The 26,675-nt window shown below is 37.9% G+C and overlaps 1 protein-coding gene across 1 annotated transcript in view; it reads left to right on the top strand.

The window, feature by feature from the left end:
• LOC113031335 (collagen alpha-1(XI) chain) overlaps nucleotides 1-24,650 on the top strand; it is a 32,343-nt gene extending 7,693 nt beyond the window's left edge. Inside the window, exons 8-26 of the mRNA XM_026183315.1 lie at nucleotides 420-473; nucleotides 702-755; nucleotides 1,502-1,555; nucleotides 3,969-4,022; nucleotides 4,518-4,571; nucleotides 4,828-4,881; nucleotides 5,801-5,845; nucleotides 11,346-11,399; nucleotides 11,482-11,535; nucleotides 14,119-14,172; nucleotides 17,726-17,797; nucleotides 18,357-18,392; nucleotides 20,651-20,695; nucleotides 20,826-20,858; nucleotides 21,937-22,083; nucleotides 22,976-23,152; nucleotides 23,304-23,394; nucleotides 23,705-23,782; nucleotides 24,064-24,650. Of these exons, the coding sequence (XP_026039100.1) occupies nucleotides 420-473; nucleotides 702-755; nucleotides 1,502-1,555; nucleotides 3,969-4,022; nucleotides 4,518-4,571; nucleotides 4,828-4,881; nucleotides 5,801-5,845; nucleotides 11,346-11,399; nucleotides 11,482-11,535; nucleotides 14,119-14,172; nucleotides 17,726-17,797; nucleotides 18,357-18,392; nucleotides 20,651-20,695; nucleotides 20,826-20,858; nucleotides 21,937-22,083; nucleotides 22,976-23,152; nucleotides 23,304-23,394; nucleotides 23,705-23,782; nucleotides 24,064-24,260 (1,407 nt within the window). The 3' untranslated portion in view covers nucleotides 24,261-24,650. The remainder of the gene's footprint in view (nucleotides 1-419; nucleotides 474-701; nucleotides 756-1,501; nucleotides 1,556-3,968; nucleotides 4,023-4,517; nucleotides 4,572-4,827; nucleotides 4,882-5,800; nucleotides 5,846-11,345; nucleotides 11,400-11,481; nucleotides 11,536-14,118; nucleotides 14,173-17,725; nucleotides 17,798-18,356; nucleotides 18,393-20,650; nucleotides 20,696-20,825; nucleotides 20,859-21,936; nucleotides 22,084-22,975; nucleotides 23,153-23,303; nucleotides 23,395-23,704; nucleotides 23,783-24,063) is intronic.
• Nucleotides 24,651-26,675: the final 2,025 nt, after the last annotated feature.

Genomic DNA, 26,675 nt, shown 5'->3' with positions numbered 1-26,675 from the left:
AGTTTGTTAAAAACCTGAAGCCAAACTGAAAGTGAAAGCTCTTCATTTGAAACTTAATTAAATTTAAAGTAATTTGGGTAATTTAAGTAATTAAAGACTAAAGCAGAAAAAAAATCTTGTCTATGACAGGAAAAGGGAAAAAAGTGTTTTCTGCTGTTTTAGTGTTATTTTACACAACACCTCGAGGTGCCCCAACTAAAGCAAGGATTAAGATATAATCAGTCATTCCAATAATTTCATTATTTTTATTTTTTAAATTGATTTCACCATATATCAAAAATTCACTGTTTATAACTTTCAGCTGTTGCAATTTTTAAGACTATGAAACTGCTTTGTTGTGTAAGGAGAGTGAGTGTTGTGTATAAGCTTTGGAAATGTTTTTGCCCTTGTCTGTTGTAACCTTTGACCTCATTTTGCAGGGTGACCATGGTCCTGAGGGAGATGAAGGAGCTTCTGGTTTTTCTGGAGCCACAGTGAGTTAACCAGTCCATCCTGAAGTGAAAGTTAACTGGCTACGTTTACATTTTATTGTGACTATTAAAAGATATAAGTGCAGAGTGTGAGCTGTTAAGTTTCATTTAAAACCTTTTAAAGTAATAACTGAAATTTTTTTTTCACCAAAGAGTTAAGCTCCGTAAAGCTGCAGCTTCATCTGTGAGGATTTTTAAAACTTTCCTAAGCTTATTCATTGAATCTGTCAGGGAGAAACTGGACTTCCAGGAGAGCCAGGTGAGCCTGGAGATGTGGGTCTAAAGGTAAACACACACAAACACACACACACACACACACACTCTATCCCTCCCACCCCTCTCGCCTCAGTCATGTGGTTGGAGGGATGTTGATAGATGCATCACTGTTGAGTTAATGCACTGATTACAGTATACATTTAGTATTTCCACAATGTCATACCTGACATAATGTTTTCACAGTGTCAGGTATTTATCTACAAGTTACAGCATCTCTTCCCTTTGGAGCATTATTTTTTTCTGTGCATTATTTACAATATTTTTGTTTGTTTAAATGTCTTCTATGCTCCTGTCAATAAATAAGCAAAATATTTGCATAATGATAGACAGACAATACCTAAGCAGACTGCAATACCTGCAACAGCTACATTTAGAGAACTATATGAAGTGTAATTATCAATTGCATCAACCCCATCAGTAAGTTTAAAATTCACTGAAGTGACATGTAATATAATAATAATTTAAAGAAAGCTCATTTGACCTGAAATTATGTGATTTTATGCTGAAAGAATTACAGTTCAGGGCTTCATAATATTAGTTTGTGGTAGACGTCATAATTATTAGATCTATCTATTGCTGTTTATATGATTTATTATAAATATATAATTAATTTAAAAACATTATGGTTTTAAATTACAGATTTACATTGAACCATTGTATTTTTATACTGTTTTGCATTTGTTTAGCCCAGCAGTTATTATGTGTTATTAGCAGCTCAAGTAGCCAATAATTGCAGTGCCTCTTCTTGTTGACAGGGTGACATGGGATTGGAGGGACCCCGTGGAGGAGTCGGACCTCCTGGTGAGACTGTAAGGAACACAGCTACCTCTCAGCCTCTCTGTGGTGGAAAATTTAACATCTAAGCTAAACTTCAATAAGCTGAATAAGAACAGGTTTTTAGTGAAACATTTGCTTCAGCTCAACTAAATCAGACTAATTCTGATAAAAGTGAAAGTAAGGAAGTCGTGACTTCACACTATTTTTAAACTGGCAGATGTTATTTAGTCTACACTGAATCAATGGGTTTCCGTGTTGGAAAAAAAAAACAGTGCAAAAGTTACGCAGAAAAGCTTTAATAATTGGATTTCAACTGTTGTAGATGCTATGTAAGCATAGCAAGCAAATTATGCAGGCACATTTTTAAAAAAAAGATTAAATTAGATTAATTTAAGGTATTTCACTGACATGCACTGACACATTCAGGAAATGAAACTGAAACCACCTCCCACTGCAGACTGAGACAACAGAGGTTGTGTCATTATCCTGGAAATCACCCAGAGTATCAACAAACAAACGACACATTTAAATAGCAGATTGGGGTTTTGGGGATTTTTCTGGCAGTTCCTGATAATAAACTTTATGACCCCTAACTGCAGTTACACACACACACACACACACACACACACACACACACACACACACACACACACACACATGCACAAAAACAACCCATTCAATCCACACATGCTAAGAAAACAAACCATAGATGTTCAAAGTTATCTGTAATAATGAGAAATGGCACAGGAAAATAATATTGAACACGCTGAACGAAATGTATGTAATACTTCGTAAAGAAGCCTTTGTCGGTGACAAGATGTCTCCTGTGTGGAGAAACTAGTCACAAGCATTACTCAGGTGTGATTTTGGCCCTCTCCATTACATAGTTTTCAAATTCAGATGTTCTGTGAGTTCCTTCTATGAACTCTGAGCTTTAGTTCTTTACATAGATTTTCCATTGGGTTCAGGTCAGGTCTGAGCCATTCTAGCAGCTTTATTTTCTCTCTCTGACACCAACTGAGTTTCCTTGCCTGTGTGTTTGGGATCACTGTCTTGCTGAAATTTTCCACCCTTGTTCCATCCTGGTATATTTGAAACCATGAAATTCCCACCTCCAAACTTTAATGTTGCTCTGGTGTTTTAGGGTGATATGCAGTGCCTTTTGACTTCCAAACATTATGTGTATTATGAGATCCAAAGAGCCACTCCGTACTGGCTGAAGAATTGTAAAATATTATTACTACCATAGTTAAATAATATAGTTCCCTGCTCATGTATGAAAGGAGTTATTATCACTTTATCACAGCCCATCTCACATGATGGCCAAGATGATTACTTCATCTGTTATGATGCTTGTCGCTACCCGATCTGTACCACGCACGCGAGAATCTTTCGTCACTTCCTCTCTTTGCCAACATTGTGACAGTTAATGTATTTCAATGACATGGTTAGCGCCAAGTAAGCTCCTAGTATTTCTGGACATATTTCCTTTTCGACTGCCCGGGACATTTAAACAATGGATACCTCCGTATAGAAGCCTATTGTGTCTAAAAATAAACATTTGTAATGAGTCACGTGAAGATTCATTAGCCAAATTAAGTGTTTACTGACAATTGTCAGTGATAGCGGACATCATCGTCACAATTCCAATCAATCCTCTCCACATAGACAAACATAAACACACTCGACTATTACTAAATCAAATTTAACACGCATACACAACGAAACAGAAGAAGAAGAGAACATCTGCACGTAGGCGGTAAGATCGGGTAGACCGGATCTGTACGGTCTGACTTTTGAACATGTGAGTAAGGATTGGGGAGGCCTGATCCGTAACTTTTTTTTTTTTGGTCTACATTGTATTGAAATGTTTCATTATTGCAAACATTTTAACAGATACTTATTATTGTTAACATCTTAACAGATACGCTGACCCGTAACTATAATAAAATGCTTCGAGTGGAAGTAGATGCCTTTCGCACATGCGTGGTACGGATCGGGTTTCCGGTACGGATCGGGTAGTGACATGGTAAATCACTGAAGAGTTTTTGCCTGCAAAAGAATCCTGCTCTTGTGAACACAACAATTTCTTTCAAACCTCTAGAGTCGTTCTTCATATTAGGCACAAAGTTTCACTTTGACTCAGGAAAGAACATAAATTTTGATGTTCAAATTAGGACAAAAAATAAATGAATAAATGACACAATTAACTAAAATTATAAAGTGATGATGCAATTTTTAACGAATGGATGAGACAGCATTTTCCAGTTAATGTTTCAGTGCCACAATTCACCATAAATCACCACATTTTACCTTTGGCTAGACCCTGGATTGGGGAGATTAATATTATAGACATGGATTATATATTATAGACCCTAGAACTTGATGAGCTGATGGAGCCACACAACTGGAAAAGGTGGTAATTGAGTTTTTTGGTTATTTCAGGGTCGTCGTGGTGATGCTGGGCCTGCTGGAGGAAGAGGGACTAAAGGTATCAAGGTAAAAGAAAAAAAAAGAGTGATAACTATGTCCTCATGATAATTACACGACTGGAATACAACAACGCAGCTGTGTTTTATGTTCAGTAACATTTTGATGAGGCAAATGCTGAAATTATTTTATTAATCATTTATTAGTATCAGTATTTATAAACTCAAATATTAGTGGTTCTTTTCAATTTTTATCTTTATTTATTTATTTGGCAAAGTCAATAGGCCCATAAAGACATGGAAATAAACTGATTTTTATTGTTTTGGTTTTTTCTTAATAAATTATTGAATAAAATACTGGTTTAACAAGTAATAACAGTAACAATCAGTACTTGTTACTAAAGTGTATACAGTGTGTATATGATTTTTTTTTATTTTAAGTTTCTGTATTTTATGAATTTATTTACACTGAATAATATAATAAAGTTTTTAACCATGTGTTTTGAATGCTCTGGTGGTTTATTAGTTTTTGGCACTTTGGATGGATGTGTTTTTTCTTTTTTAGGGCGCTCCTGGTGACAAAGGCAGACAAGGTCCTCAGGGAAGAGACGGACCAAAGGTATATAAGTATCACATACTTAAATTCTTCAAAAAAGAAAATGTTTGGTGATTTCCCCTGGCACACAACTGAAGGTGGTTTAAAATGTCTATGATCAAAAACTGACACAGTTTCTTTGCTTAAAAGAAAATAATTATTTTTATTCTTCTGCATTATGTCTAGCTGTTTATTGCACAGTTTTTTGATAACCAGCAGTGCCGGTTCAAGTCACAGCTGTCTTGGTGTCGATCTAAACATGTTGGTTCTTCGTCAACAGGGTCAAACAGGAGCACCTGGGTTTCCAGGTGATGTTGGCGAGAGAGGCTACACTGTAAGACACATCATTACTGGTCATGGAAACTACCTAAACATCTTAACATTTACTCTATGTGTCATCATTTGATTTGAATTTTAATCTCATTTGACTTCCATAACCTTTCCTTTCTTGGCAATTTTTTTTAAAATCAAAAAACCGATTCAAAACATTGTATCAAAGGTTTTTAAGACATCTGATGATGCAGTTTCTCTGGTGTATTAATATATATCTGGGACTCTATTCAATTATGCATTAGTTATGTTATGCAATAGACAAAATATCTTCAAATATCTCGGCATGCTTGTTTTAATCAGCATAAAAGTGTATTAATAACTTCTCTGTCTGTGCAGTCCCAAGTTTGCTCAATCTGAGACGCACAGTAGTTAGTTTTACCTCTATTAGCAAATGAGCAGGAGGAAATTTCATTAGCTGTGAGCTGTGAATTTGATTAAATCTACACGAAAGGCAGAACGTACAACTTTTTTTTCCTAAGTCCTCCAAACACGCTTTTCAAACTGTCCCATTACACAGAACAGAGTCACAGATATAATTCCATAAACCTTTCCTGGGTTGAGGAGATTCACGTTTCTCTTTTCTTCGGGTTTCCATTACAACAAATACTGACGCATACTATAGCGGTACACATGTGACTCTGTCAAGGGTTGCCTTGTGGTTTAATCTTCCTTTATTTAATTGTGTTCCATCTACGTAGCAACAGATGATATCACTCAGACTCCTCCTTTTAAAGTGACACAAGCGCCTAAGCTTCAGGCTCTAGTACAAAGCGGCTTATTTAGTGTTTTCATTTCTAAAATTTCCCGAATTCACTGTTTTATATAATTTTCTTCTTCACGTCATATTTGAACTCATTTCTCTTTTTTCTCCTTTGATTTAAAAAAATCTGAGAACAATATTTCTTGTTTATCCTCCTCAGGGTTATCCTGGACAGCAAGGCCCAATCGGAAAGAGCGGTCCGAAGGTACACAAATAAACTGAGGCACTTTTATTCTGCTCAAATCTTTTTTTTCATGCCCAAGTGTCTGTATTTAAGTTCACCCAGTCATCCTTTCAGTTTCCAGATTATGGCCTTCATGATTCAGCCTGGGAAGAAAACCTTTGCATTTTATGAGTCTGAGAGTCACTCTGGCTCCTGGCCACATTTCACAGGAATCTCACATAAATATTATTACTGCCCAGAGGGTACTTCTTTTGTTTTTCCAGTTTGGATATCTCATTTCTGCCCTTTTGCGAGACCCACATCACAAACTAATGAATCAGCCATAAAAATAGCAAAACTGTCTAAAGCCAAGGCACACTGTTAAGAGCTGGTAAAACTCCCTACAAATAAGCTAAAATAAAGGGAATGATGTAAATATGGGCAATTAAAGAATTTAGTATTAATGTAACACACAAACATATGCAGTGTTAGTTGACTCTAAGTACACACTTTATTAAGCTGAATAAATGACAAAAACACTTTTGTATAACAGTATCCATCACTGGCTCTCAAACTTTTTCTAACCTATTTCAGCCTAGAAGCCAAAATAAGTTATAGCAACACACAATAAAAAAACAAAAAGAATAAAAATGGTTGAAGTTGAATTTTACTTAAATGTGCCAGCACAAGCACATGTATGTTTCCTTGCCTTCCCCCCCAAATATTGTATTGTAATTTATTCATTTGTTTAACTTTATATTTTTCACCTGTTTGCTGGCACCTCACCAGTGGTCCTACTGAGACTTCAGAGTAGTAGTCAGAAAAACTTCATGTTGACTGAAGGCTTTCAAAAGCCTCCTTCAGGAAAACCTTTTAAATAAATGATTAACAAGAAACAGAAACATTTTTATCGTATTAAAAATAAAATTAAAATAAAATTAACCACAACAAGAATAAAACAAGATGATTTGTAGGAGATCTTAATAATCTTTTTGCTCAGTTTTATCAGAAAATCAAAAAAAAACAACAAGATTTCTATCTTAATGCATGCTCAATCATCCAGGTAAGTAAATCTCCAAAAAGTTGATTCTGTTCATCTGGACGTAACGTTTTCAGTGGGAGAAACGTTTCGTCATTCATGCAGGTAAACAGCATATTTGCATAATGACTGAAACCAGCCCACTGAAGGAACAATGGCCTGGGAGGTCAGTTCCTTCATCATGATTATGCAAATTCTCATGACCATTGATCAACAACCACTGATCAAAGCCCATTGATCAATGGCCATGAGTACCATTCACAGAGAGTTGGGGAATGGCTGCAATCACAGCATTGTACGATGGCGAAAGATGTACCCTTAGGCCCCCTCCTCGATTCAGAGATGGTCTTTCCCTTTTCACGTAAATGGCCTCCTTGACTCAAACCAGCATTCCTCCCTGTCCAGGATGTGTACATCCTCATCATTGAAAGAGTGTCCACTGGCCTGTAGGTGTAAATGACAAAAGTCCAGCTGGGATAACCACATTTACTCAGGGCCTTCTTGATGTGATGATGTGATGTTCTTCTGCTTCCCTGGCTGCTGTGTCTGTGGGGATGGTGTTCGCTCTGTGTTGTAGTGTCCTGATGACACCCAGTTTATACTCCAGTGGATGATGAGAGTCGAACCTTAAATACTGATCCGTATGCGTAGGTTTATGGTACACATCAGCTTTTAGCTGTCCCCCATTACAGATGGAAATCTCACAGTCTAACAAGGCTAACCTGCCACTTTTCATATCCAGATGAACAGAATCAACTTTTGGAGATCTCTATCAATGGAAATCACTGACTGAAAAATGTGTATGTATATTAAAAATTCTATCATATTGAGAAAAGTGTGGAAATATATAAGAAAATTTGGGAAAATACATAATAAAAGAAGAGGATGCACAGTTTCCAGTAACAAAATTCCAAATATTTAATGTGTGTCAGCTATTAACTAAGTGGATCATGTGACAAGTTGGGTTATTAGGCAACACGGAGCCAGAAAATGTGCTATATAAAGCAATTACACTAATTAACTAAAGATGACACACACACACACACGAGATGAAAGGATGAAGATACCTAAAAATCTGTTTAACGAGTAGAAATCAGGAGTGTGCTTAGCTTATCTTAGCATACAGACTGGAAATGGAGGGAAAAGAACTTGTGTGGTTTAGACAGCAAAACCACCTACTTACTAAATAAGAAACTCTTTGGCAACCCTTAGTTTTCACAATATTTTTTTATTGCAACAAACTAAACTTATGACAGACGATCATGTTTGTCAATCAGTCACAAGCAGAAAAAGATCATTTCTTCCTGTGCTTCATATGACCTTTGTAATCTAAATGTGACACTGAAAAACGGGAAATATATTTGATCTGATATAACTGATGATAAGAAGATTCAATAAATCAATGTAGATTCTCATTGGTGGCAGGCAAAATCCCCATAAGCTGTTTTTCTCTCAGTAGGAAAGAAAGTAATTTTCTTGTGAGTCATTTCTAGCTCTTATAACTTTAGGTCTCCCTGAAACTTTAAGTTCAGAGAGGAAAAAAAATACCATATATTACACTTATTGCTATAGGGTTTTAAAAAAGTATATGTTTACCTTTACCTTTTCTGTCTATATGTAAGTGAGCTATAGAAGCCAAAAAGAAAGTATAAAAATGAAAAGTTTCAGTGATGTAATCAAAGTAAAGTAGAAACTGGAAGCAATGGATTAAATGACTGTATTAGCTGTTTTGGCAGAGAATCAAAAACACAGAGTAGTTTCTGAACTTTCCCAAAGAGTTCTCTATTACTTTGATCTCAGCCATCTGACTTTTTGTTAAATATTTTTACACTTACAGAGATGTTTACTGAAAAGTTTCTGTACAAAATTCTCACTAAAATACTGAGTCAAACTGAGAAATGCATGAACACCGGTGTCTAATAAGAGTGCCAGTATAACAAAACTGAGGCTAAGGTTCTTTGAAGAGCTGTAGTTGAAGGGTAGTAAGTAAAAGTGAAAGTAAAGAGTAAAAGTGAGTACAGGAGTTATCTTAATTTGACTTGGTTCCCAGAAAATCTATTTAACCTGTTTAACCAGTTCACAAACATTTAACAGTGTGCTGCTGCCAAAGTTATTTATAATGTGTAATGTAATGAACAACCCAAGTTTTTGTTTAACTAGTTTCACACACAGCAGCACGTCAGTGTGATTCACTGACAGGAACAAACAACTCAAAACTTCATTAATCGGTTTTCTCTTAGGATTTCCTGAAGCTGAAGCGGTTCTGATCATTATATGATTATCAGTTGATTCACTGAGTCGTTAAAAAGTAGATTAGCTAGTTACATTTTCTGGAGCCCGTTATTCTTACCACTCCTTTTTATTTTACTTTTTTCCTGAGTCATTTTACCTAATTTCTTTCTGATTGCATCTTGATCCTTGAATCCTAATCCTATCCTAAGATAAAGTGTAGAAGTAGATCAAAGATACATCTTTTACTCTTTGGGAACATTTTTGTAGCGTTTTGACTCACACATAGTTTCCTTGAAGTCTGTGTGTGAACAGAATGGGAATAAAACTGTGTTCAGACTGTTCAGATTCAATTAAGTTTGTTGCTCACAAAGTTTTTAAAAGCACATTATGTAATATTATTGCTGTTCATACACTTTGTGCTTTCAGTGATTTTTTTTTTATTGTGTGATACAGGGAGTGCAGAATTATTAGGAAAGTTGTATTTTTGAGGAATAATTTTATTATTGAACAACAACCATGTTCTCAATGAACCCAAAAAACTCATTAATATCAAAGCTGAATGTTTTTGGAAGTAGTTTTTAGTTTGTTTTTTGTTTTAGCTATTTTAGGGGGATATCTGTGTGTGCAGGTGACTATTACTGTGCATAATTATTAGGCAACTTAACAAAAAACAAATATATACCCATTTCAATCATTTATTTTTACCAGTGAGACCAATATAACATCTCCACATTCACAAATATACATTTCTGACATTCAAAAACAAAACAAAAACAAATCAGCGACCAATACAGCCACCTTTCTTTGCAAGGACACTCAAAAGCCTGCCATCCATGGATTCTGTCAGTGTTTTGATCTGTTCACCATCAACATTGCGTGCAGCAGCAACCACAGCCTCCCAGACACTGTCCAGAGAGGTGTACTGTTTTCCCTCCTTGTAAATCTCACATTTGATGATGGACCACAGGTTCTCAATGGGGTTCAGATCAGGTGAACAAGGAGGCCATGTCATTAGTTTTTCTTCTTTTATACCCTTTCTTGCCAGCCACGCTGTGGAGTACTTGGACGCGTGTGATGGAGCATTGTCCTGCATGAAAATCATGTTTTTCTTGAAGGATGCAGACTTCTTCCTGTACCACTGCTTGAAGAAGGTGTCTTCCAGAAACTGGCAGTAGGACTGGGAGTTGAGCTTGACTCCATCCTCAACCTGAAAAGGCCCCACAAGCTCATCTTTGATGATACCAGCCCAAACCAGTACTCCACCTCCACCTTGCTGGCGTCTGAGTCGGACTGGAGCTCTCTGCCCTTTACCAATCCAGCCACGGGCCCATCCATCTGGCCCATCAAGACTCACTCTCATTTCATCAGTCCATAAAACCTTAGAAAAACCAGTCTTGAGATATTTCTTGGCCCAGTCTTGACGTTTCAGCTTGTGTGTCTTGTTCAGTGGTGGTCGTCTTTCAGCCTGTCTTACCTTGGCCATGTCTCTGAGTATTGCACACCTTGTGCTTTTGGGCACTCCAGTGATGTTGCAGCTCTGAAATATGGCCAAACTGGTGGCAAGTGGCATCTTGGCAGCTGCACGCTTGACTTTTCTCAGTTCATGGGCAGTTATTTTGCGCCTTGGTTTTTCCACACGCTTCTTGCGACCCTGTTGACTATTTTGAATGAAACGCTTGATTGTTCGATGATCACGCTTCAGAAGCTTTGCAATTTTGAGACTGCTGCATCCCTCTGCAAGATATCTCACTATTTTTGACATTTCTGAGCCTGTCAAGTCCTTCTTTTGACCCATTTTGCCAAAGGAAAGGACGTTGCCTAATAATTATGCACACCTGATATAGGGTGTTGATGTCATTAGACCACACCCCTTCTCATTACAGAGATGCACATCACCTAATATGCTTAATTGGTAGTAGGCTTTCGAGCCTATACAGCTTGGAGTAAGACAACATGCATGAAGAGGATGATGTGGACAAAATACTCATTTGCCTAATAATTCTGCACTCCCTGTATGTGCATCTTCACCAGTAGTGTTTCTTTGTTTTTCTTCTATGCTTCTTCTTATAAATAGTATAGTATAAAAAGTGCTATATAAGAACCAGTCCATTTCACATTTATCATCCTTTCAATATGCCTTTTGAGTTTTGTAGTTTTAGCAGTCATTAAAACTTTTCATTTTGGATGACGTTTTGCAATATATTCAAAAAAGTTATAGACAATCTTTGCTTTTTGTCTGATTATATCCTTCTCTCCTTCGGTCTCTTTCAGGGGACTAAAGGTTACAGTGGCTTGCCAGGACGAGGTGGTGACCCTGGAGAAGATGTGAGTAGATTAGAAGTAAAAGAAAAACTGTGCACCTGTTTCTATGTCTACAACCATTGACTCCTACCTTTTGTTTTCACAGGGTCCTATAGGAGTCCCAGGGTTTATGGGAGAACCGGGGCCATTTGGTGCCAAGGTAACCACAGGCAGAACAAGGCTTTGTTGTAAACATCCAGTTCATGTTTCTAAGAAATTGCATGAATCTCAGTAGTAATTTCATTTCAAAACACTTCTCATTTTGTCTGTGCCCCACTGTTTGGAGTAGACATCATAGTTATAAGTTAGTCTTTACTTCCTGGTATTTTCTGAGTCAGTGTCTCTTTGTTTTATACTAATTGCATAAATAGCAGAATTTTTTGTGAGTCATAAAACGAGTCTGGACTATTCAGTGTTGTATAACTTACAAAACATGTTGCAGGGTCTCTGATTATTCCTCAAAATGACTCATGACATGACTCATTTTCCTGATGAAGTACTACGCAATTTCGTGAAAAACTAAACACATGTCAACAGATTTTAGAGCTACCTTTAGCACAAATAACCAGAATTAATGGTTTTCTGTATGACTAGAAGTCTCTCATATCGTTGTGTTTATGTACAGCATTCTTAAGGTCCACATCATTTCAGTCAGTTTCAAGTCCGGACTTTGACTGCACCATTGCAGCACCTCAATTCTTTTCTTTTTCGTTCATTGTGTTGTAGAGTTACTGCTGTGCTAGGCAGCATTGTCCTGTTTCATGATTGACATTTGACCAAGCTTTAGCTGCCAGACAGATGGTCTCACATGGTTGGGATTGAGGGTCTCCCAGACTACACAAGACAACAGACACCCAGGTTAAGTTTATTCTCTACCTCTCTTATGTCTCTCCCCCACCTGCAGAGCAATAAATTAATGACTAACCTCGCATTATGGATGGATTATCTCAGTTTTTCTCTTGACTGAAGTTTGGTCCGTTTACATCATCCTGCCATGCAATTGCATTTGTCCCTAACAATCAGGATCCCTCACTATTGAGTGGAAAAAAGTTAGCGTTCATCCTCCAGCTTCACTGTGTTTATATTATGCTAACATAGCTGTGTCGCTAGTGTCATAGCACATCATTATATACCAGCTAGCCCAACTTCAGCAACCCTACAAACATCACTGCTGTTTAGTATTTTGTCTTCATTTATGTTGGACGTGATAGCAGAGGTGTACGTCTTAATTTTTTTTTCAGAAATCTCTAAGTCAGAACATGGTATATTATATTTAGACGGAAACTAGCAAGCTAACTTCTAACGCTGTTGAATTTAATAAATTCTGTTTTCATGGATGCCTGGATGTTAAACTTCATTGTTACACCTGGTAAAGCAGCCACACGGATCATATTATTACAGATGAAAGAATTTAGACAGTTTTTCAACTCTCAGTGATGCCGCAGTGATCGTTTGACTTAGGGACCTGCGGCAGAGTTTGGGCACAGACACGGCTAATGACGTCAGACTTAAAGACCGGATAAACTGGTCCACAGGGCAAGTACCGTTGTGGGGATGGACTCTCTTGAGGTGGTTTCAGAGAGGCGGCTGTACAAGACAAGGACAATGCTGGACAGTACCGCCCATACACTCCATGAAATCTTGGCCAGTAACAAGAGAGACACGGAGATTACCCCAATGCACTACTGAACGACGCAGGAAATCATTCCTGCCTGTGCATCTCTGTACAACTCATCCATGTAAAGCACAAGTACACACTGCAATAATTGTACACCCATTGTACATTCTCTACAAAAAACAAAACAAAGTACAGTGTGATAAGATGGGCACCTAAATGTCAACCATATATGTTTAATTTGTGTAATATACTGGAATATTTATAATTAGGGCTATTTATATCTATTAGAGTCATTTTGTTGTATTTTACGACTTTCATATATGGTATTATTTATTTAGTTTATTTTATAAGAACAATAACTAATGTATTCTGGTTCTGACTCTAGAATACTTTGGCATACACAGGAAATCATGTTCAATTCAATAATTTTGAAGTGCCCAGGCTCGAAAACAAGCTCAAATCATCACCCCTTTTTTTTTTCTTATTGGACTGTCGTCAACTTTGACAGTTTGCTGAGGACTTTAGGATCTCAGATGTAGCTCTTGGGTTTTTTGCAGTTTCTTTGAGCACTGCATGGTATTGTGTTAATGCACACCTAAATGCTCCAGAAAAAATTTATGCTTTTTATAAATGTTCACACTTGCTGATGATCAGCTAATCAAGTGGATTTGATTTGGATTTCCGTAGTTAATTCCTATGGAAGCAGTAAATGTGTACCTTTTTTCAAAGGACTGTAAAATTCCAGTGAAAACCTTCTTTTTTTTTCTTCTTTTTTTTTACTGTAGTTCTGCAATACTGTGGCCTTAACAGCAACACACAGCTGTAGCATATACCCTGGACCACCAATGTTTCTTTCACCATATGACTCCTTTTGTAAAAGTCATTGGAAAAATAGATCCTAAAGCCACCTACTGTACCAGGAATTAGCCCCAAAGGTGGTTTCTATACACTGAATGGTGCTTAAATGTCAGGACAGGTTGTTGTTAACATGATACTGAAATGTGAACTGTGGAAGTTACAGTCATAAAACTTTATAGGTTATTGTCATCCAGACACAAACTGGGCTCTAGTGTCTATTTTGTGTTTTCTTCCTTTAACCTGTTATTACCTGCTCTTCCTTGGCAGGGGAGTAAAGGCGATGGTGGCATCAGAGGACCTCAAGGCAGAGTGGGCGCTGGGGTGAGTGAGTGGCGTCACAGTTATAATACAATGTGGGAAAGACAAATTGCAAAATTTAGATACCCATAACCACTTAAATGTCTTGAAACACCAATCATGAAAAACACATAAATTTTCAGTTGATCACACTTAGGAAAGCCCAGTCAATTAACTCAAAAACTCACTTTCAGTTTTTCCTTTTTTCTCCCACAGTCCATTTCCGTGTTTGGTTCTTTTCCTTATTTACAAACATACAACAGCTCTTGTGACAATTCCCACAATAAATCACGCCCATTCCAGTTCTTCTTTTGTTCCCTTAAACTGGAGGATTTTCCCATGAGCAAAAGAGTTACTTTTGCACATGTGTTTTACTTACAGGCCAGTCCAGTCTTTCTAGTCCAGTGATCTCAGGTCCCTGCCTGTCACAAGTGGTTCTCAGACTTTTTCTGGAATGCCCCGCTGCAGGAGCTGAAATACAGTTTATTCCCAATGCCCCACAATTTTTTATCAATCATTAAATGTAAAAAAGGATCCAAAATGTACGCTATATGGACAAAAAAGACCACCTCTGAATTCAGGTATTTTTAGCCCCATTTCCACAGGGTGCACAAAATGTAGCACCAAGCCATGCAGTAATGGTTAAAAAAGAAGCCATTTTGCGAAAATCTTACCTTCTTGATATTCAGTGATAAATTTTAAGTGTTGTTATTGCTTAAGAACGGCAGCAATTCAGACATGGAGTGGAAGATCACTGTTCAAATTACAGAGCAGGGTTTCTGAATACTGAGGTGCATTGTGCGATAAATTAAAGTAAGAGTTCCAAACCCCCTCTGGCTTAAACAGTAGCACAAAAACTGAGCTTCATGATACGGACTTCGATGGCCAAGCAGTTCCTGTACATCTATTATGCAGCTGCCCCAGTGCTTTTGTCCATGTAATGTTAGTGAAATACAACAGGTAAGAATTATAAGAACATTGGCAACATTGTCTTAAGAACAACTTATTATTTTTAGAATGTCATGTTGCCAGTGCCAAAGTTTTCATTTGGGAAGGTGGGTGACAATCACTTAACAGAGGTGATGACTTACGACACCAGCTGTCATTCACCTACAGTCCAGTCTCGAGATCCCTCCCCAGGTGTATCAACCGCAACTCGTACCTTGTCTGGGTGACCTCAAGAGCTCAAACTATGAGCTCTTGAGCTCGATGATGGAGTTGGGCAACATCTTACAAAGATTTCACACTTTCACACAACTCAGTGACCGAATGACCCAATGCTTTTTTCACTCCTTGACTCATGTGACATCTCAGATGATTATTAATGTGTCAACAACCCTGAAGACCACTTCCAGTTCCCACTGGAGGTTAATACTGCATACTGTGTTAATTCTAACCCGCTCCTGAATAACTTGGAAGTCGGGTTAGAATTGTGGAACAAAGTTCCCAATTGAAAAGATGGAGCATACCAACATGGCAGCACTGAATGTAAACAATAGTAAAACTGCAAACTTTTATTCTGTACTCCAACTCTTGTGTATTTTTCACTCATTAAATAAGTCCTATGCAGAGCAGTGATCAGGTTCTATCCACAAATGTGTTTTTTTAAGCATAAAGAATAAATATTATGCTTTATTTCTAGTGATACCTGAATGGCTCTAGCTTGCTGACAGTCAAAAGAAATTCTGTTTTTCTTGGAGCGCTCTAACTCTGGAGTGATGCCACTCCCGACTTCCAAGATATCTGGAATCTGGAATGCAGCATAAATCCCTGGAACTTTAAAACAGCCTCTTGGATGAGAGGAGAAACATCTTCACAAACCTAAAAAAGTCCACTTGGTTTCTTTTTAGGCACTCGAGACTACCATGTCCTGGATGACTAAGAACCTACACTGACAATCAGTAAACTAAATACATATAACCTTTCATCAAAAACAAAACACAAATCTTCATAGCCAGTTTGTAAAAGTAGTTTTCCCAATAACAGAAACAAATTACTGAGAAAGAACCCTATGACCACCTGGGTTATCTGGTCTGAGAAGCCAAAAAGTTACACATGGGTTTAAATTGAGTAATAGGGACAGACCCTTTGGTTATCGCGACATCTGCTGCTTCGTTGTTATTCATTGTCTTACCACTCTTTGGCCAGTCCCATGTAAATGTCAAACTAATGTTGTGTGAAATCTATGGTCTCTGTAGGCTTAGGGGAACTTTAGCAGTTGCATTTAGCCTTTATATGCCAGTGTTTTTTTTTTTCTTTTTAATTTTCTGGGAGATACCAAAGGGAAGTGAAACATATTGCTAGACATAAACAAATTCATATCTGTTTTTATCCATGAAGATAATATGAATAATAGGGCTGCATTTTATTTAAGAAATAGAAATTGAAAGCAGAAAACGTCAAACAGTTACAGATGAATGCGGTGAGATTATTTATAATCCTGGGAAATATCAAACCTAACAAATTATTTACAAAAATATATTGAATCTGAGTACATTCAAGCTATTTACTGGATGCACAGAATAGATACTTAGCAGTGGACTGATTTTTTTTTTTTTTTTTTTTTTTTAATTCTTTCTCAGTTCAGCTGATCTAAGTTATGGAAACTGTCCATAGATCAGTGAATTGCAAGTCAGGGAAAATCCAGAAGTGGAAGTGAAGATAGCGGTTTTCATTAAAACATAACACTGTACAACTTTTAGCAGCTGTTCTACTGAATAAGTAAAGAATTTTCCCAAAGCTCAAATCAGCAGATTATTTTGGCATGAATCCAGTCAATGAAACCCATGTGACCTTAACAGTGAAACTATGAAAAGAGGATATCGCTAATAGTAAAAAAAAACAAATAACAAACACACTGTTAGTTTGGATTATAGCTAATAGATCCAACAGGCAAACTTAATGTATTTTTATGTGTCTCTAATATACTTTAATCCAGAGTTACATATCTGGAACATCTGGAGAAGAGGTTGACAGAGAGATGAGAAGCTCAGTAAACTGGTGACTGACCATACAGTGCTTTTACATTTTTTCATTACAGTGGATTCTATCAGTTAAATCCTGAGTAATTATTTCAAAGTTGGTGTTCAGAGAACTTTTCAAAACCAAACATTGCTTTAAGCGCAGCATACCTGATATATACTTTGGCATATAGAAATGTAAGTGGTTGATGGATTTCCTTCAAATTCAGAGAAAACAACAAGTAACCCCAGCATAGACCCTTGTGGCACTCCACAAGATATTTATTCAGAGAAATGCAGATTTTTTCCCCCATTACTTGTTTTAGTCTTGACATGAATGTGATTTCAAAATGACTGAGTCAGTTTCAGTAAGACTGTTGATTATTCTGATGAAAGTCTTTTGACTGATTATTGTAATGTAAATAATATCGTTAAGTGACCAATTGTTTGATTTTCATATCTCATCATCGTCTATTCAAAGTTACCGTATAGGCAATAGCTTAAGATTTCTTTAGCTGTTTTTAATATAATTGTAAAAACAGCAGAAATGAAAGATAAAATATTTGCTCAGCGCAAGCCTATTTAATTTTCAGTTGCTTTTTTTATTTGTTCAACAGGGAGCCCAAGGAGAACAAGGAGATGCTGGAATACCAGGAAAACCAGGAGCAAAGGGCCTCCAAGGCCCAAAAGTGTGTGCACGCAATACTCTGTGTTCAACATCTTCAAGGATTTCTCTCTTCTATCTTTCAGTCTTTTAAGAAATATTAAACATTGCATTGTTTTTGCTGCACCAAAAACCTCCTTACACTTGATTTTGTCAGCAAATTACCACAGTTGCCAGTAGTTTGTTTTGAAGACACCAACCTGTCTGCAAACACTTGCCAACTACTCAAAAGAGCAGTAGTGAAACTTGAAAAAAGTGCCACCAAAAGTCAGCAAATAGTGAGTTTTTGCAGACAGTTCTGTGTCTTCCACGCAGTCTCCTAGTGACCAAAACAATGGGTGGTTACCAGGCGGTTTTGCAGTCAGGATTACTGTATTAGCAACTTGTAATAAACTAATAAAAGCAGTTATAGTTTAAATATTAACTTAAGTATTGTGCTAATCATTCTATTTGTGTTAGTTTAGTGTTTAGTCATTCTTCCAAATGTCTTCCACACATTTTGATAATTTTCAGAACTGACCAACAGACCTTTAATATCAAGATATATTATTTAGTTGTGTGTTTAATTGATCTTTTTTTAACAGGGGCCAAAAGGTGAGACGGGACCTGATGGGGAGAAGGTGAGTTCTTTAACTATACAGTCAAACTGCATTACAAAAGTAAAATAAAATAAAGGTATAGCGACTGTAACTTGTGACCTTTTGTATGCCTAAAAGACCAGACACACTTTCACTTGTAAACAAAACAAAAAATAACACATTAGCTACCAGAGAGTGCTGACTCAAAATTCAAATTCAGTTCAGGCTTTGATGAAAACTCTGAGTCAGTGAAAACAGACAAACAATCTTTTGTCAGTTGTATGGTCAGAATAAGTAGCTAGTTAAATACTTTCCTATTTACAATCGCTTTCATGTGTCTGTGTGTGGACGGAGGTGCGGTTTGAATAGCTAAGTTGGGGAGTTCCCTTGTCTGTGTTGTCAGAGTTTTGTTGTGTTTGACATGAACTTTGTTGGGTATTATTTAGTGTCAAGGCTCAGGGGCTGCTAGTGTTTGTGTGTGTGCTTAAGGCTTAAGGCTTTCTTTTATCTCATGGGTGTAGCGGTCTCTCATTTATGTTGGAGTAGAATAAACGGAGGAAAAAACTACCATAGCAGTAAAACCACATGTCTTAATATTGTTGAGATCTAATTCAAAATGAAAGTTGGAAGGTTGTCGCTCCACTCGTAAATTTGGCTGAAAGTTAAAAATACTTTTCCTTTTCAACACATCTGCAAACTACTCAGTCCCCCACCAGATTAACACCCTCTTCCTATGAGGCAGCAACTATAGCACCACCATGATGTCCTCAGAGTAGAGCTGCTGCTCCTCCAGATTAAAAGGAGCCAGTTGAGGTGGTTCGGGCATCTGACTAGGATGCCTCCTGGGTGAGGTCTTCTGGGCATGTCCCACCGGGAGGATGCCCCGAGGCAGACCAAGGACACACTGGAGAGATTATATCTCTCGGCTGGCCTGGGAACGCCTTGGTGTTCCCTCAGATAAGCTAGAGGAGGTGGCTGGGGAGAGGGAGGTCTGGGCTTCTCTGCTTAACTGCTGACATCTTGTGATGGTTGTAGAAACATGATCAAAATTTCTTAGTTGGCACTTTTTATTTCTTTATTTAATATTTGGTATTAAGTTGGCAGCAGCATAAAGAAGGTCGGGGAAGGGGGGCACAGACGTATCAGCATGGGGCCTATCAGTCCATCTTAATCATTTTTATCCTTCATGTTACCAGCATATTAAACATAAACAGAATACAGACTAAAGAGTAATTTACTGCAAGAAGCAAAAATAATAGCAAACTAATGCTATCATTTTTCTGTAAAGCAAATTTACCTACAGGTATAAATAAAGTAACCTTGAACCTTGATGTCCAAGATCTGTCCTGAGACCTCCTCCAGGACATGCCTTCGGAGACATCCAGTAGGCTTCCTGCCCTAACCACTTCAGCTGGCTTCTTTTGATGTGAAGGAATACCAGCTGTACTTTGAGTTCCTCCCGAATGGCCAAGCTCAGAACCCTCACTCTGAGCATGAGCATAAACATGCTTTGGACAAAGTTGTGCTGCAGTCTTATTCTTTCAGTTACTACACTGAGGTGGTGGCTCAGATGAGGGTGGAGATGTAGAATGAGCCATAAACTGAAAGCTTCACTTTCAACCCCAGCTCTCTCTTCACCACAGCAGAACAGTGCAGTATCTGTGTTACAGCAGATGCCTCACCAATCAGTCTCCCAGTCTCTTGCTCTTTTCTTCCCTCACTCATGAAGCAGATACATAAACTCTTTGGGCAGCAACTTATCCTTAAACCCAGACAAATTTCACTCCACACTTTTCTTGTGGAGAACCATGGCCTCAGACTTGGAGATGATAATTCTCAATGTTTTATAGTCAGATGCAAACCACCCCAGTGCAAGCTGAAGGTTACCACCTGCAGAAAGCAGAGATGATATCCTGACACCACTGAACTGGGTCTCTAAAACATTAGTATTTTTAGAAAGTACTACTCAAAATAGAAAATAATGGTGTCACATCATTTGGAACAAATTGACTGAAGTCTTAAAAAAATGGGAACAACAGGAAAAAAGTTATTCTGCAGGAGTCTGCGAGGACCCCTGTCAGTAGGATGTGGGTAAAGACATTGTTTCTGAAAATGTCTCCTGACCTGATTAAACGCAGAAGGGAATTACCCACCATTGAGTGGTGTTTTGTTATTCCTGCTTGTCCTGTTAGTTCTGTTATCGGTGACTCAAGAAATAAAGCACCTGCTGCTGGTTATATTTTATATCCTCTGCCAATCATAACAACTTCCTCTTTCATCATAATTACTTTCCCCTGCAGGGTGCAGCAGGGAAGAAGGGCATGAAAGGCGAGAAAGGACAGAAGGTGATTTTACCTGTTTACAGTTAGATAAAGAAACATCTTCCTACAAACCGTACTCTCCATTTCATTTCCTCTTTCCACCCCCGCTGGGATTTACTCACTGAGTTTGTTCCTTTTTCGTTTTACCTTTCAGGGAAGCGTAGGAGACCGTGGAGACAGAGGACAGGTGCATACTTGATTTACATTTCTTGTTTTTACTCTAATGTCATAGAAATACATGCACATGATGCAGCGTGAGTTTCTGAATCCATAAAAAAACCATTTCATGCCTTTCCTTATTATACTGATTCCAAGTTGTTATCGGTTTTAGTAGAATATCCTACATATATCAGGCAAAAATCAGAACACATTACTCCATATGTAAAAGAAATATATAAATAATTTAAAACCATGAACATTAAACAGGGCTAATCGGTCTGGATAGCCTTCAGAGTTTTAAGGTCATCCTAAAGGAGTTGCATGTCATTGAACTCAGGTCAGGCCAGTCATTTCTTTCCCACACTAACATCAGAAAACCCACTTTTTAGGGAACAGGCTTTATACACAAGGGTATTGTCATGTTAAAGCTGAAAAAGGCAAAGTTATACAGGGACTGGTGTGGAGTACTGCACCAATAAGCTTAGAAGGAGATAAAGTTAATACTGAGTACAACTGAGTTAAGTTTGTTGGTTCAGTCATCCACAACAGCCCCAGTTAGTCACATGGCCCTTTGGGAAAACTGACAGTCCAGCCCTGCTCCAGTATTGTCCTTTGCTTCAGTGCAGCATGAAGTTTGTTCTAAACTATGAAACAACAACTTTCAGAATAAACATACAAACAGGCATCCAGTGTAACATTGTTTCAAAAGACATTCTGATGCTGCAGCTTTATCACTTGTCTCAAAGCAGAGGTATCTACATTAGCATCTGTTCTTCGTAGCTGGCAGAACTGTTTATGATTTCTCCACATTGTCTGCCAGGTTAACTGCTGACAGTTGACCCGAAGCTTATGTTATTATGATGGGATTTCAAGACAAAACATTCAAATTTTTTTATCATCATCACACATTTTCAAAATCCCTTCACTTCACTTCCCCGTTGCCCATGCTGTAATCTGTGTAAACATATAATTTGCAAAAACTCAGACAACTAACTAAAAATTAGTCATACTAATTACGCTTTTTGGGGTATAAACAGTAATCTGTTGTAGTGTAAAAGTACTCACATGCCTCTTTCTTCTTCATTTGAAACATCTTCTTTTGACAGCGTGGGCCTAAGGGAGCTGTTGGTCCCATTGGGGCTCCAGGCCCGGTTGGACCTCCTGGCATCCCAGGGGTCAGAGGACAACGTGGTCCAGCCGGGGACCCAGGTCTTAAGGGTCGAGCTGGACCTAAAGGAGTGCAAGGTCCATCTGTGAGTAACATCTGCATGGGAGAATGCATGGATTTTTGAATTAACCAAATTGAACATTGAAACAATATTCATTTGGAACCATTGTGAACACCAGTTCATCAGTGTTAATACTTGAAGGTTCATGTTTGCTGTTTTTCACCACTAAATAAATAAAATAAATTGTCCAAAATAAAGACAATGTTGGATAACACCTCCCACCCACTCCATGACATGCTGGTCTGTCTTGTTAATGTTGTTTATAATGGAGCACTGTAACAAAAAAATAATTTCCCCCAGGGATCAATAAAGTATTCTGATTCTGATTAAACTGAAAAATCCCTGTTTTCAACTTAAGTTAAACTTGAAACACACTCAGTGTGTTCTAAATAATATCTACTGCCTTATTTAAAAGAGGAACTAAAAGTATCGCTGAAACTTATTTCCCTGACGTCATTTCCTTCCTGGTTCCATTATTTTCACTTCAGTTAGTCATTTTGAAAAGTCCAAATGTTATATGAAAATATTATTGGCTTATATTATTTTAGCTTTTATACATCTCACAAACAGAAGGCTGATAATATCACAGAAAAAATTACTGTTGGATAAATCACAATAACGTGTCTTCTTAAGAGCTGGGCCTCAGTCTACTAAAATCATTAATAATTAGAATGAATTCCCATTATTAATTAATGTGCACAATATTTTCGTGACTAACTTATCATTCATTTTGTATCTTAGACGTCAGAGAAACTTCCAACACCTCTAGTGATCAGCATCAGATGTCTGATTTTGTCTGAACCTGACCAGTTTATTATTTCGTTCACACTTAAAGAGTAAGATGATAGCTTCTTACTGTAACGCTGGAGTTTTGCAGCATTGATGCAGAGAATTTGAATTGTTTGTTGTCCTGCAGGGTCCTGGGCTTACTGATGAGCAGGTCTTGCAGCTCTGCAGAGGTGTTGTTACAGCTCAGATCTCTCAGTATGCTTCCTCCATCAGAGCCAAGTGCTCTCAGGGCTGTCCCATCAACAACCGGACACTCATTGGGCCCCTAGGAGCTCAAGGGCCACCAGGGCCACCAGGCAAAGCTGCAAGTCCCTCTTCAGTCTTTTTATTATTTATTATTTATTTGTCATTTTAATAGCTGCTGTGAGATAAACTAGGGATGTGATATAAACTCTTGGATGTCCTGCCCTTATACCTATTAGTATATTAATATAATTTCTGCCTTCATCTACCAGGGTAAAGTAGGAAAACCCGGAGCAAAAGGAGCCAGAGGTGTTCAAGGTGACAGAGGACTGGAGGGACAAAAGGGAACACCCGGCGACAGAGGCAAGAGTTTCCTACTCCCTTGACCAATTAAATACCTATGTTATTTTTTTATATTTATGCTTTTTATTGAAGGTTTTAGAGTTTAAGAACTGTTGAAAGGTTAAGATGGACATATAAGGGCACATAGTGGGGAAAAAGTTGGATAGCTAAAGAACGGCACTAGTGTAAATTAAACAATTTAAAATCATTTAGAATAGTATTCTTGCCATGGTTTTTACTCACAGTGTCAGTATTTCATCAAAAGGGAAAAAAACGTTTGAAAACATAGTTGTGCAGCTTTGTGAGTTGCATCTTTTATCTTTTTTAAAAGGTCGAAAGGGACCCAAAGGCGTTGTAGGAGATCCGGGTATAGGGCTGCCAGGACTCAACGGACCACAGGGACTCAGAGGTCGGACACTGGTCGCATCCACACTGTCAAACATCCTGTAAACATTACTTCAGGACTGTTTTTTTTTTTTTGTTTTTTATCTTGAATTAGATAACAGTGAAAGATAACAGTGTATCTGTAATAAACAAGTAGTAAAGCCTGAATTTTTTTTAAAATAAAAAATAAAAAACATACTAATTTATTTATTTAGTCCGTAATTATCCAAAAACTCAGTACTGTCTTGATATAGCGTAATGAATGTTTGCACCATGTTTTCTTTTTTCAAATTTTGCTTTTTACAGGTTCACCAGGTAACCCGGCAGAACCAAAAGATGGCATGGAGGGTCCCCGTGGGGCTCGTGGCTTCCCTGGTCCCGTGGGTCCACCCGGCATGGTTGGATTTGCAGGTGTACCGGGATTTTGCGAGGCACGAGACTGCAGCATTTATGCACCAGTGATGCGCAAAGAGCAGGGTCTGGTGAAAGGGCCAGTGAGTTAAAAAATCTGAAACTTAACATCAGATATTATGGTGCTTATAGGAATAACTTGGTGTTAACATTGAAATATTTTACATACAATATTGTGACAATAGTCTGTCAAAAGCTGTGATATAAATGTCAGTGGATAAAGTGTAGTGTCATGATGCACTTGACTTGTGCAGAAATCTCATGCCTCTAGTCAACATCTGATACCACACAGGGATTATATTTCATACATGTTCAAACTCTGCAGCAGTTTTTACTGCTGTGTATGTTGTGATTTTAGAAAATGATAAATTATCCCAAGCTGATTCCTTATTTCTTCATTTTAGTTTTTTAATTTCTCTGGTACCCAAAGAATAAATAGATAAATCTATGTAAATATTTTGTAAAGACTCTAAAGTACATGTGCTGCGCTCTGAAACAAATAAACAGATGTGTTCTTTAGTCAGTCTGAGTCTTCAGTTTTTCTGACTGGGTGCATTTTTATTTTATTTTACTTTTTGCAAAGTTTTTGCAGTCAATGACCCCAGAAATGGCCTGGTTTCAATTTCCTGGATCTTCCACGACGTCATAAACATCTTTTTTTCAGTGATTCAAAAAAAAATGAAAAAGAAAAATAGCATATTACACTCTTATTATCAGGTTTTTTTCACTGGATTTCTTTCAAGTATATGAAAAGTACACTTATGGTAATGTGTGGCTTAAAAATACACATTTACTAAATTCAAATTCAAATTCGAATTTTATTTGTCACGTACACAGTCATACACAGTACGATATGCAGTGAAATGCTTGGACAACTGCTCGTGACCTAAAGAAAACAAAAAAGGAAAAGGCTATGAATGAGATAGGAAATAAATATGAAAAATTAAAAAGGGTAAATTTAACTAGGAAGGAATAAAATATAAATTACGGTTAAAAATGAAATAACTGTACAACACAAATTAGAATGAAGGGTAAATTTAACTGGGAAGAATAAGATAAAGATAAATATATAAATTAAAGTTGAAAATAAAATAACTGTACAACAAAATACACAATACACAATATAGAACTATATAAGAATGTATGAAGAAATCTAAATATAAATAAATATATACACAATAACAGCAGCTGTACAAGTATTAACCGGAAATGAAGAATATAGTGACCAGTGTTGTGCAAAACCAAAGTCCAGAAAGTCCAGTGTGTGTGTAAGAACCATATGTGTGGGTCAGTACTGTGTGGTGGTGTGATTGAGAGACCGTATCGCCTGCGGGAAGAAGCTCCTCCTCAGTCTCTCTGTGTTGGTCTTCAGGGAGCGGAATCGCTTTCCTGACCTCAGCAGAGAGAACAGTCTGTTGTTGGGATGGCTGAGGTCCTTCACGATCTTCCTGGCCTTGGTCCAGCACCGCCTGCTGTAGATTGAGTGCAGGTCAGGGAGCTCGGAGCGGATGGTGCGCTCAGCTGACCGCACAACCCTCTGTAGAGCTCGTCTGTCCTGCATGGTGCTGTTCCCGAACCAGGTTAAGATGTTTCCCGTCAGGATGCTCTCTATGGTGCACGAGTAAAAGTTCCTGAGCACCTTGGAGGGCAGTTGGAAGTCTCTCAAGTGTCTGAGGTGGTAGAGACGCTGTCGGGCCTTTTTCACCACGGTGTTGATGTGACAGGCCCATGACAGGTCCTGCGTGATGTGAACTCAGAGGTATTTGAAGCTGTCCACTCTCTCCACTGGGCACTCGTTGATGACGGGGGTCTGGTAGTTCCTCTCCTGCTTAGTGCTGAAGTCCACTATCAGCTCCTTTGTCTTACTGACGTTTAGAAGGAGGTTGTTCCTCTGGCACCAGTTCTCCAGATTCCTAATCTCCTTCAGGTAGGCCGTCTCGTTGTTATCAGAGATCAGGCCCACCACGACGGTGTCGTCAGCAAACTTGATGATGGTGGTGGAGCTGGTAGTGGCCACACAGTCATATGTGTACAAAGAGTACAGCAGGGGGCTCAGAACACACCCCTGGGGGGCTCCAGTGCTGAGAGTGGTGGAGGCTGAGACATGTCCGCTGTGTGACCTAAGCAATGTTATAGTTTCAAACTAACATTTCAACAAAATAAAATGGCAGAATGAGTAGTACAGGACAATTTTGTGCACAACAAAAACCCAACTTAAAAACTATGATTATCAGTGACATGGACTTTTTGTATAAAACTACATCTGTTACCTCTTCATTAAGAAAGCACTCAGCACACACGATAATTGTGTTTTGTTTTGTTTTATTTCATAGCTGTGCAATAATATTATACTACCAGCATGGACAGCACTGATGCATTGATTAACATATGATAGCAGCAACACAAGAAGGAAAGCACATAAGTACCCTACACCCTACTGCATGAAATGACACATGACTGTAAAAATATGGAATTTTACATTCTAATGTTTGGTGCTTCAATAGATC

The sequence above is a fragment of the Astatotilapia calliptera genome, chromosome 11, assembly GCF_900246225.1.
Source record: "Astatotilapia calliptera chromosome 11, fAstCal1.2, whole genome shotgun sequence".
NCBI lineage: Eukaryota > Metazoa > Chordata > Actinopteri > Cichliformes > Cichlidae > Astatotilapia > Astatotilapia calliptera.
The sequence above is the reverse complement of the archived record's forward strand: the minus strand, read 5'-3'. Positions and strand labels throughout refer to the sequence as shown.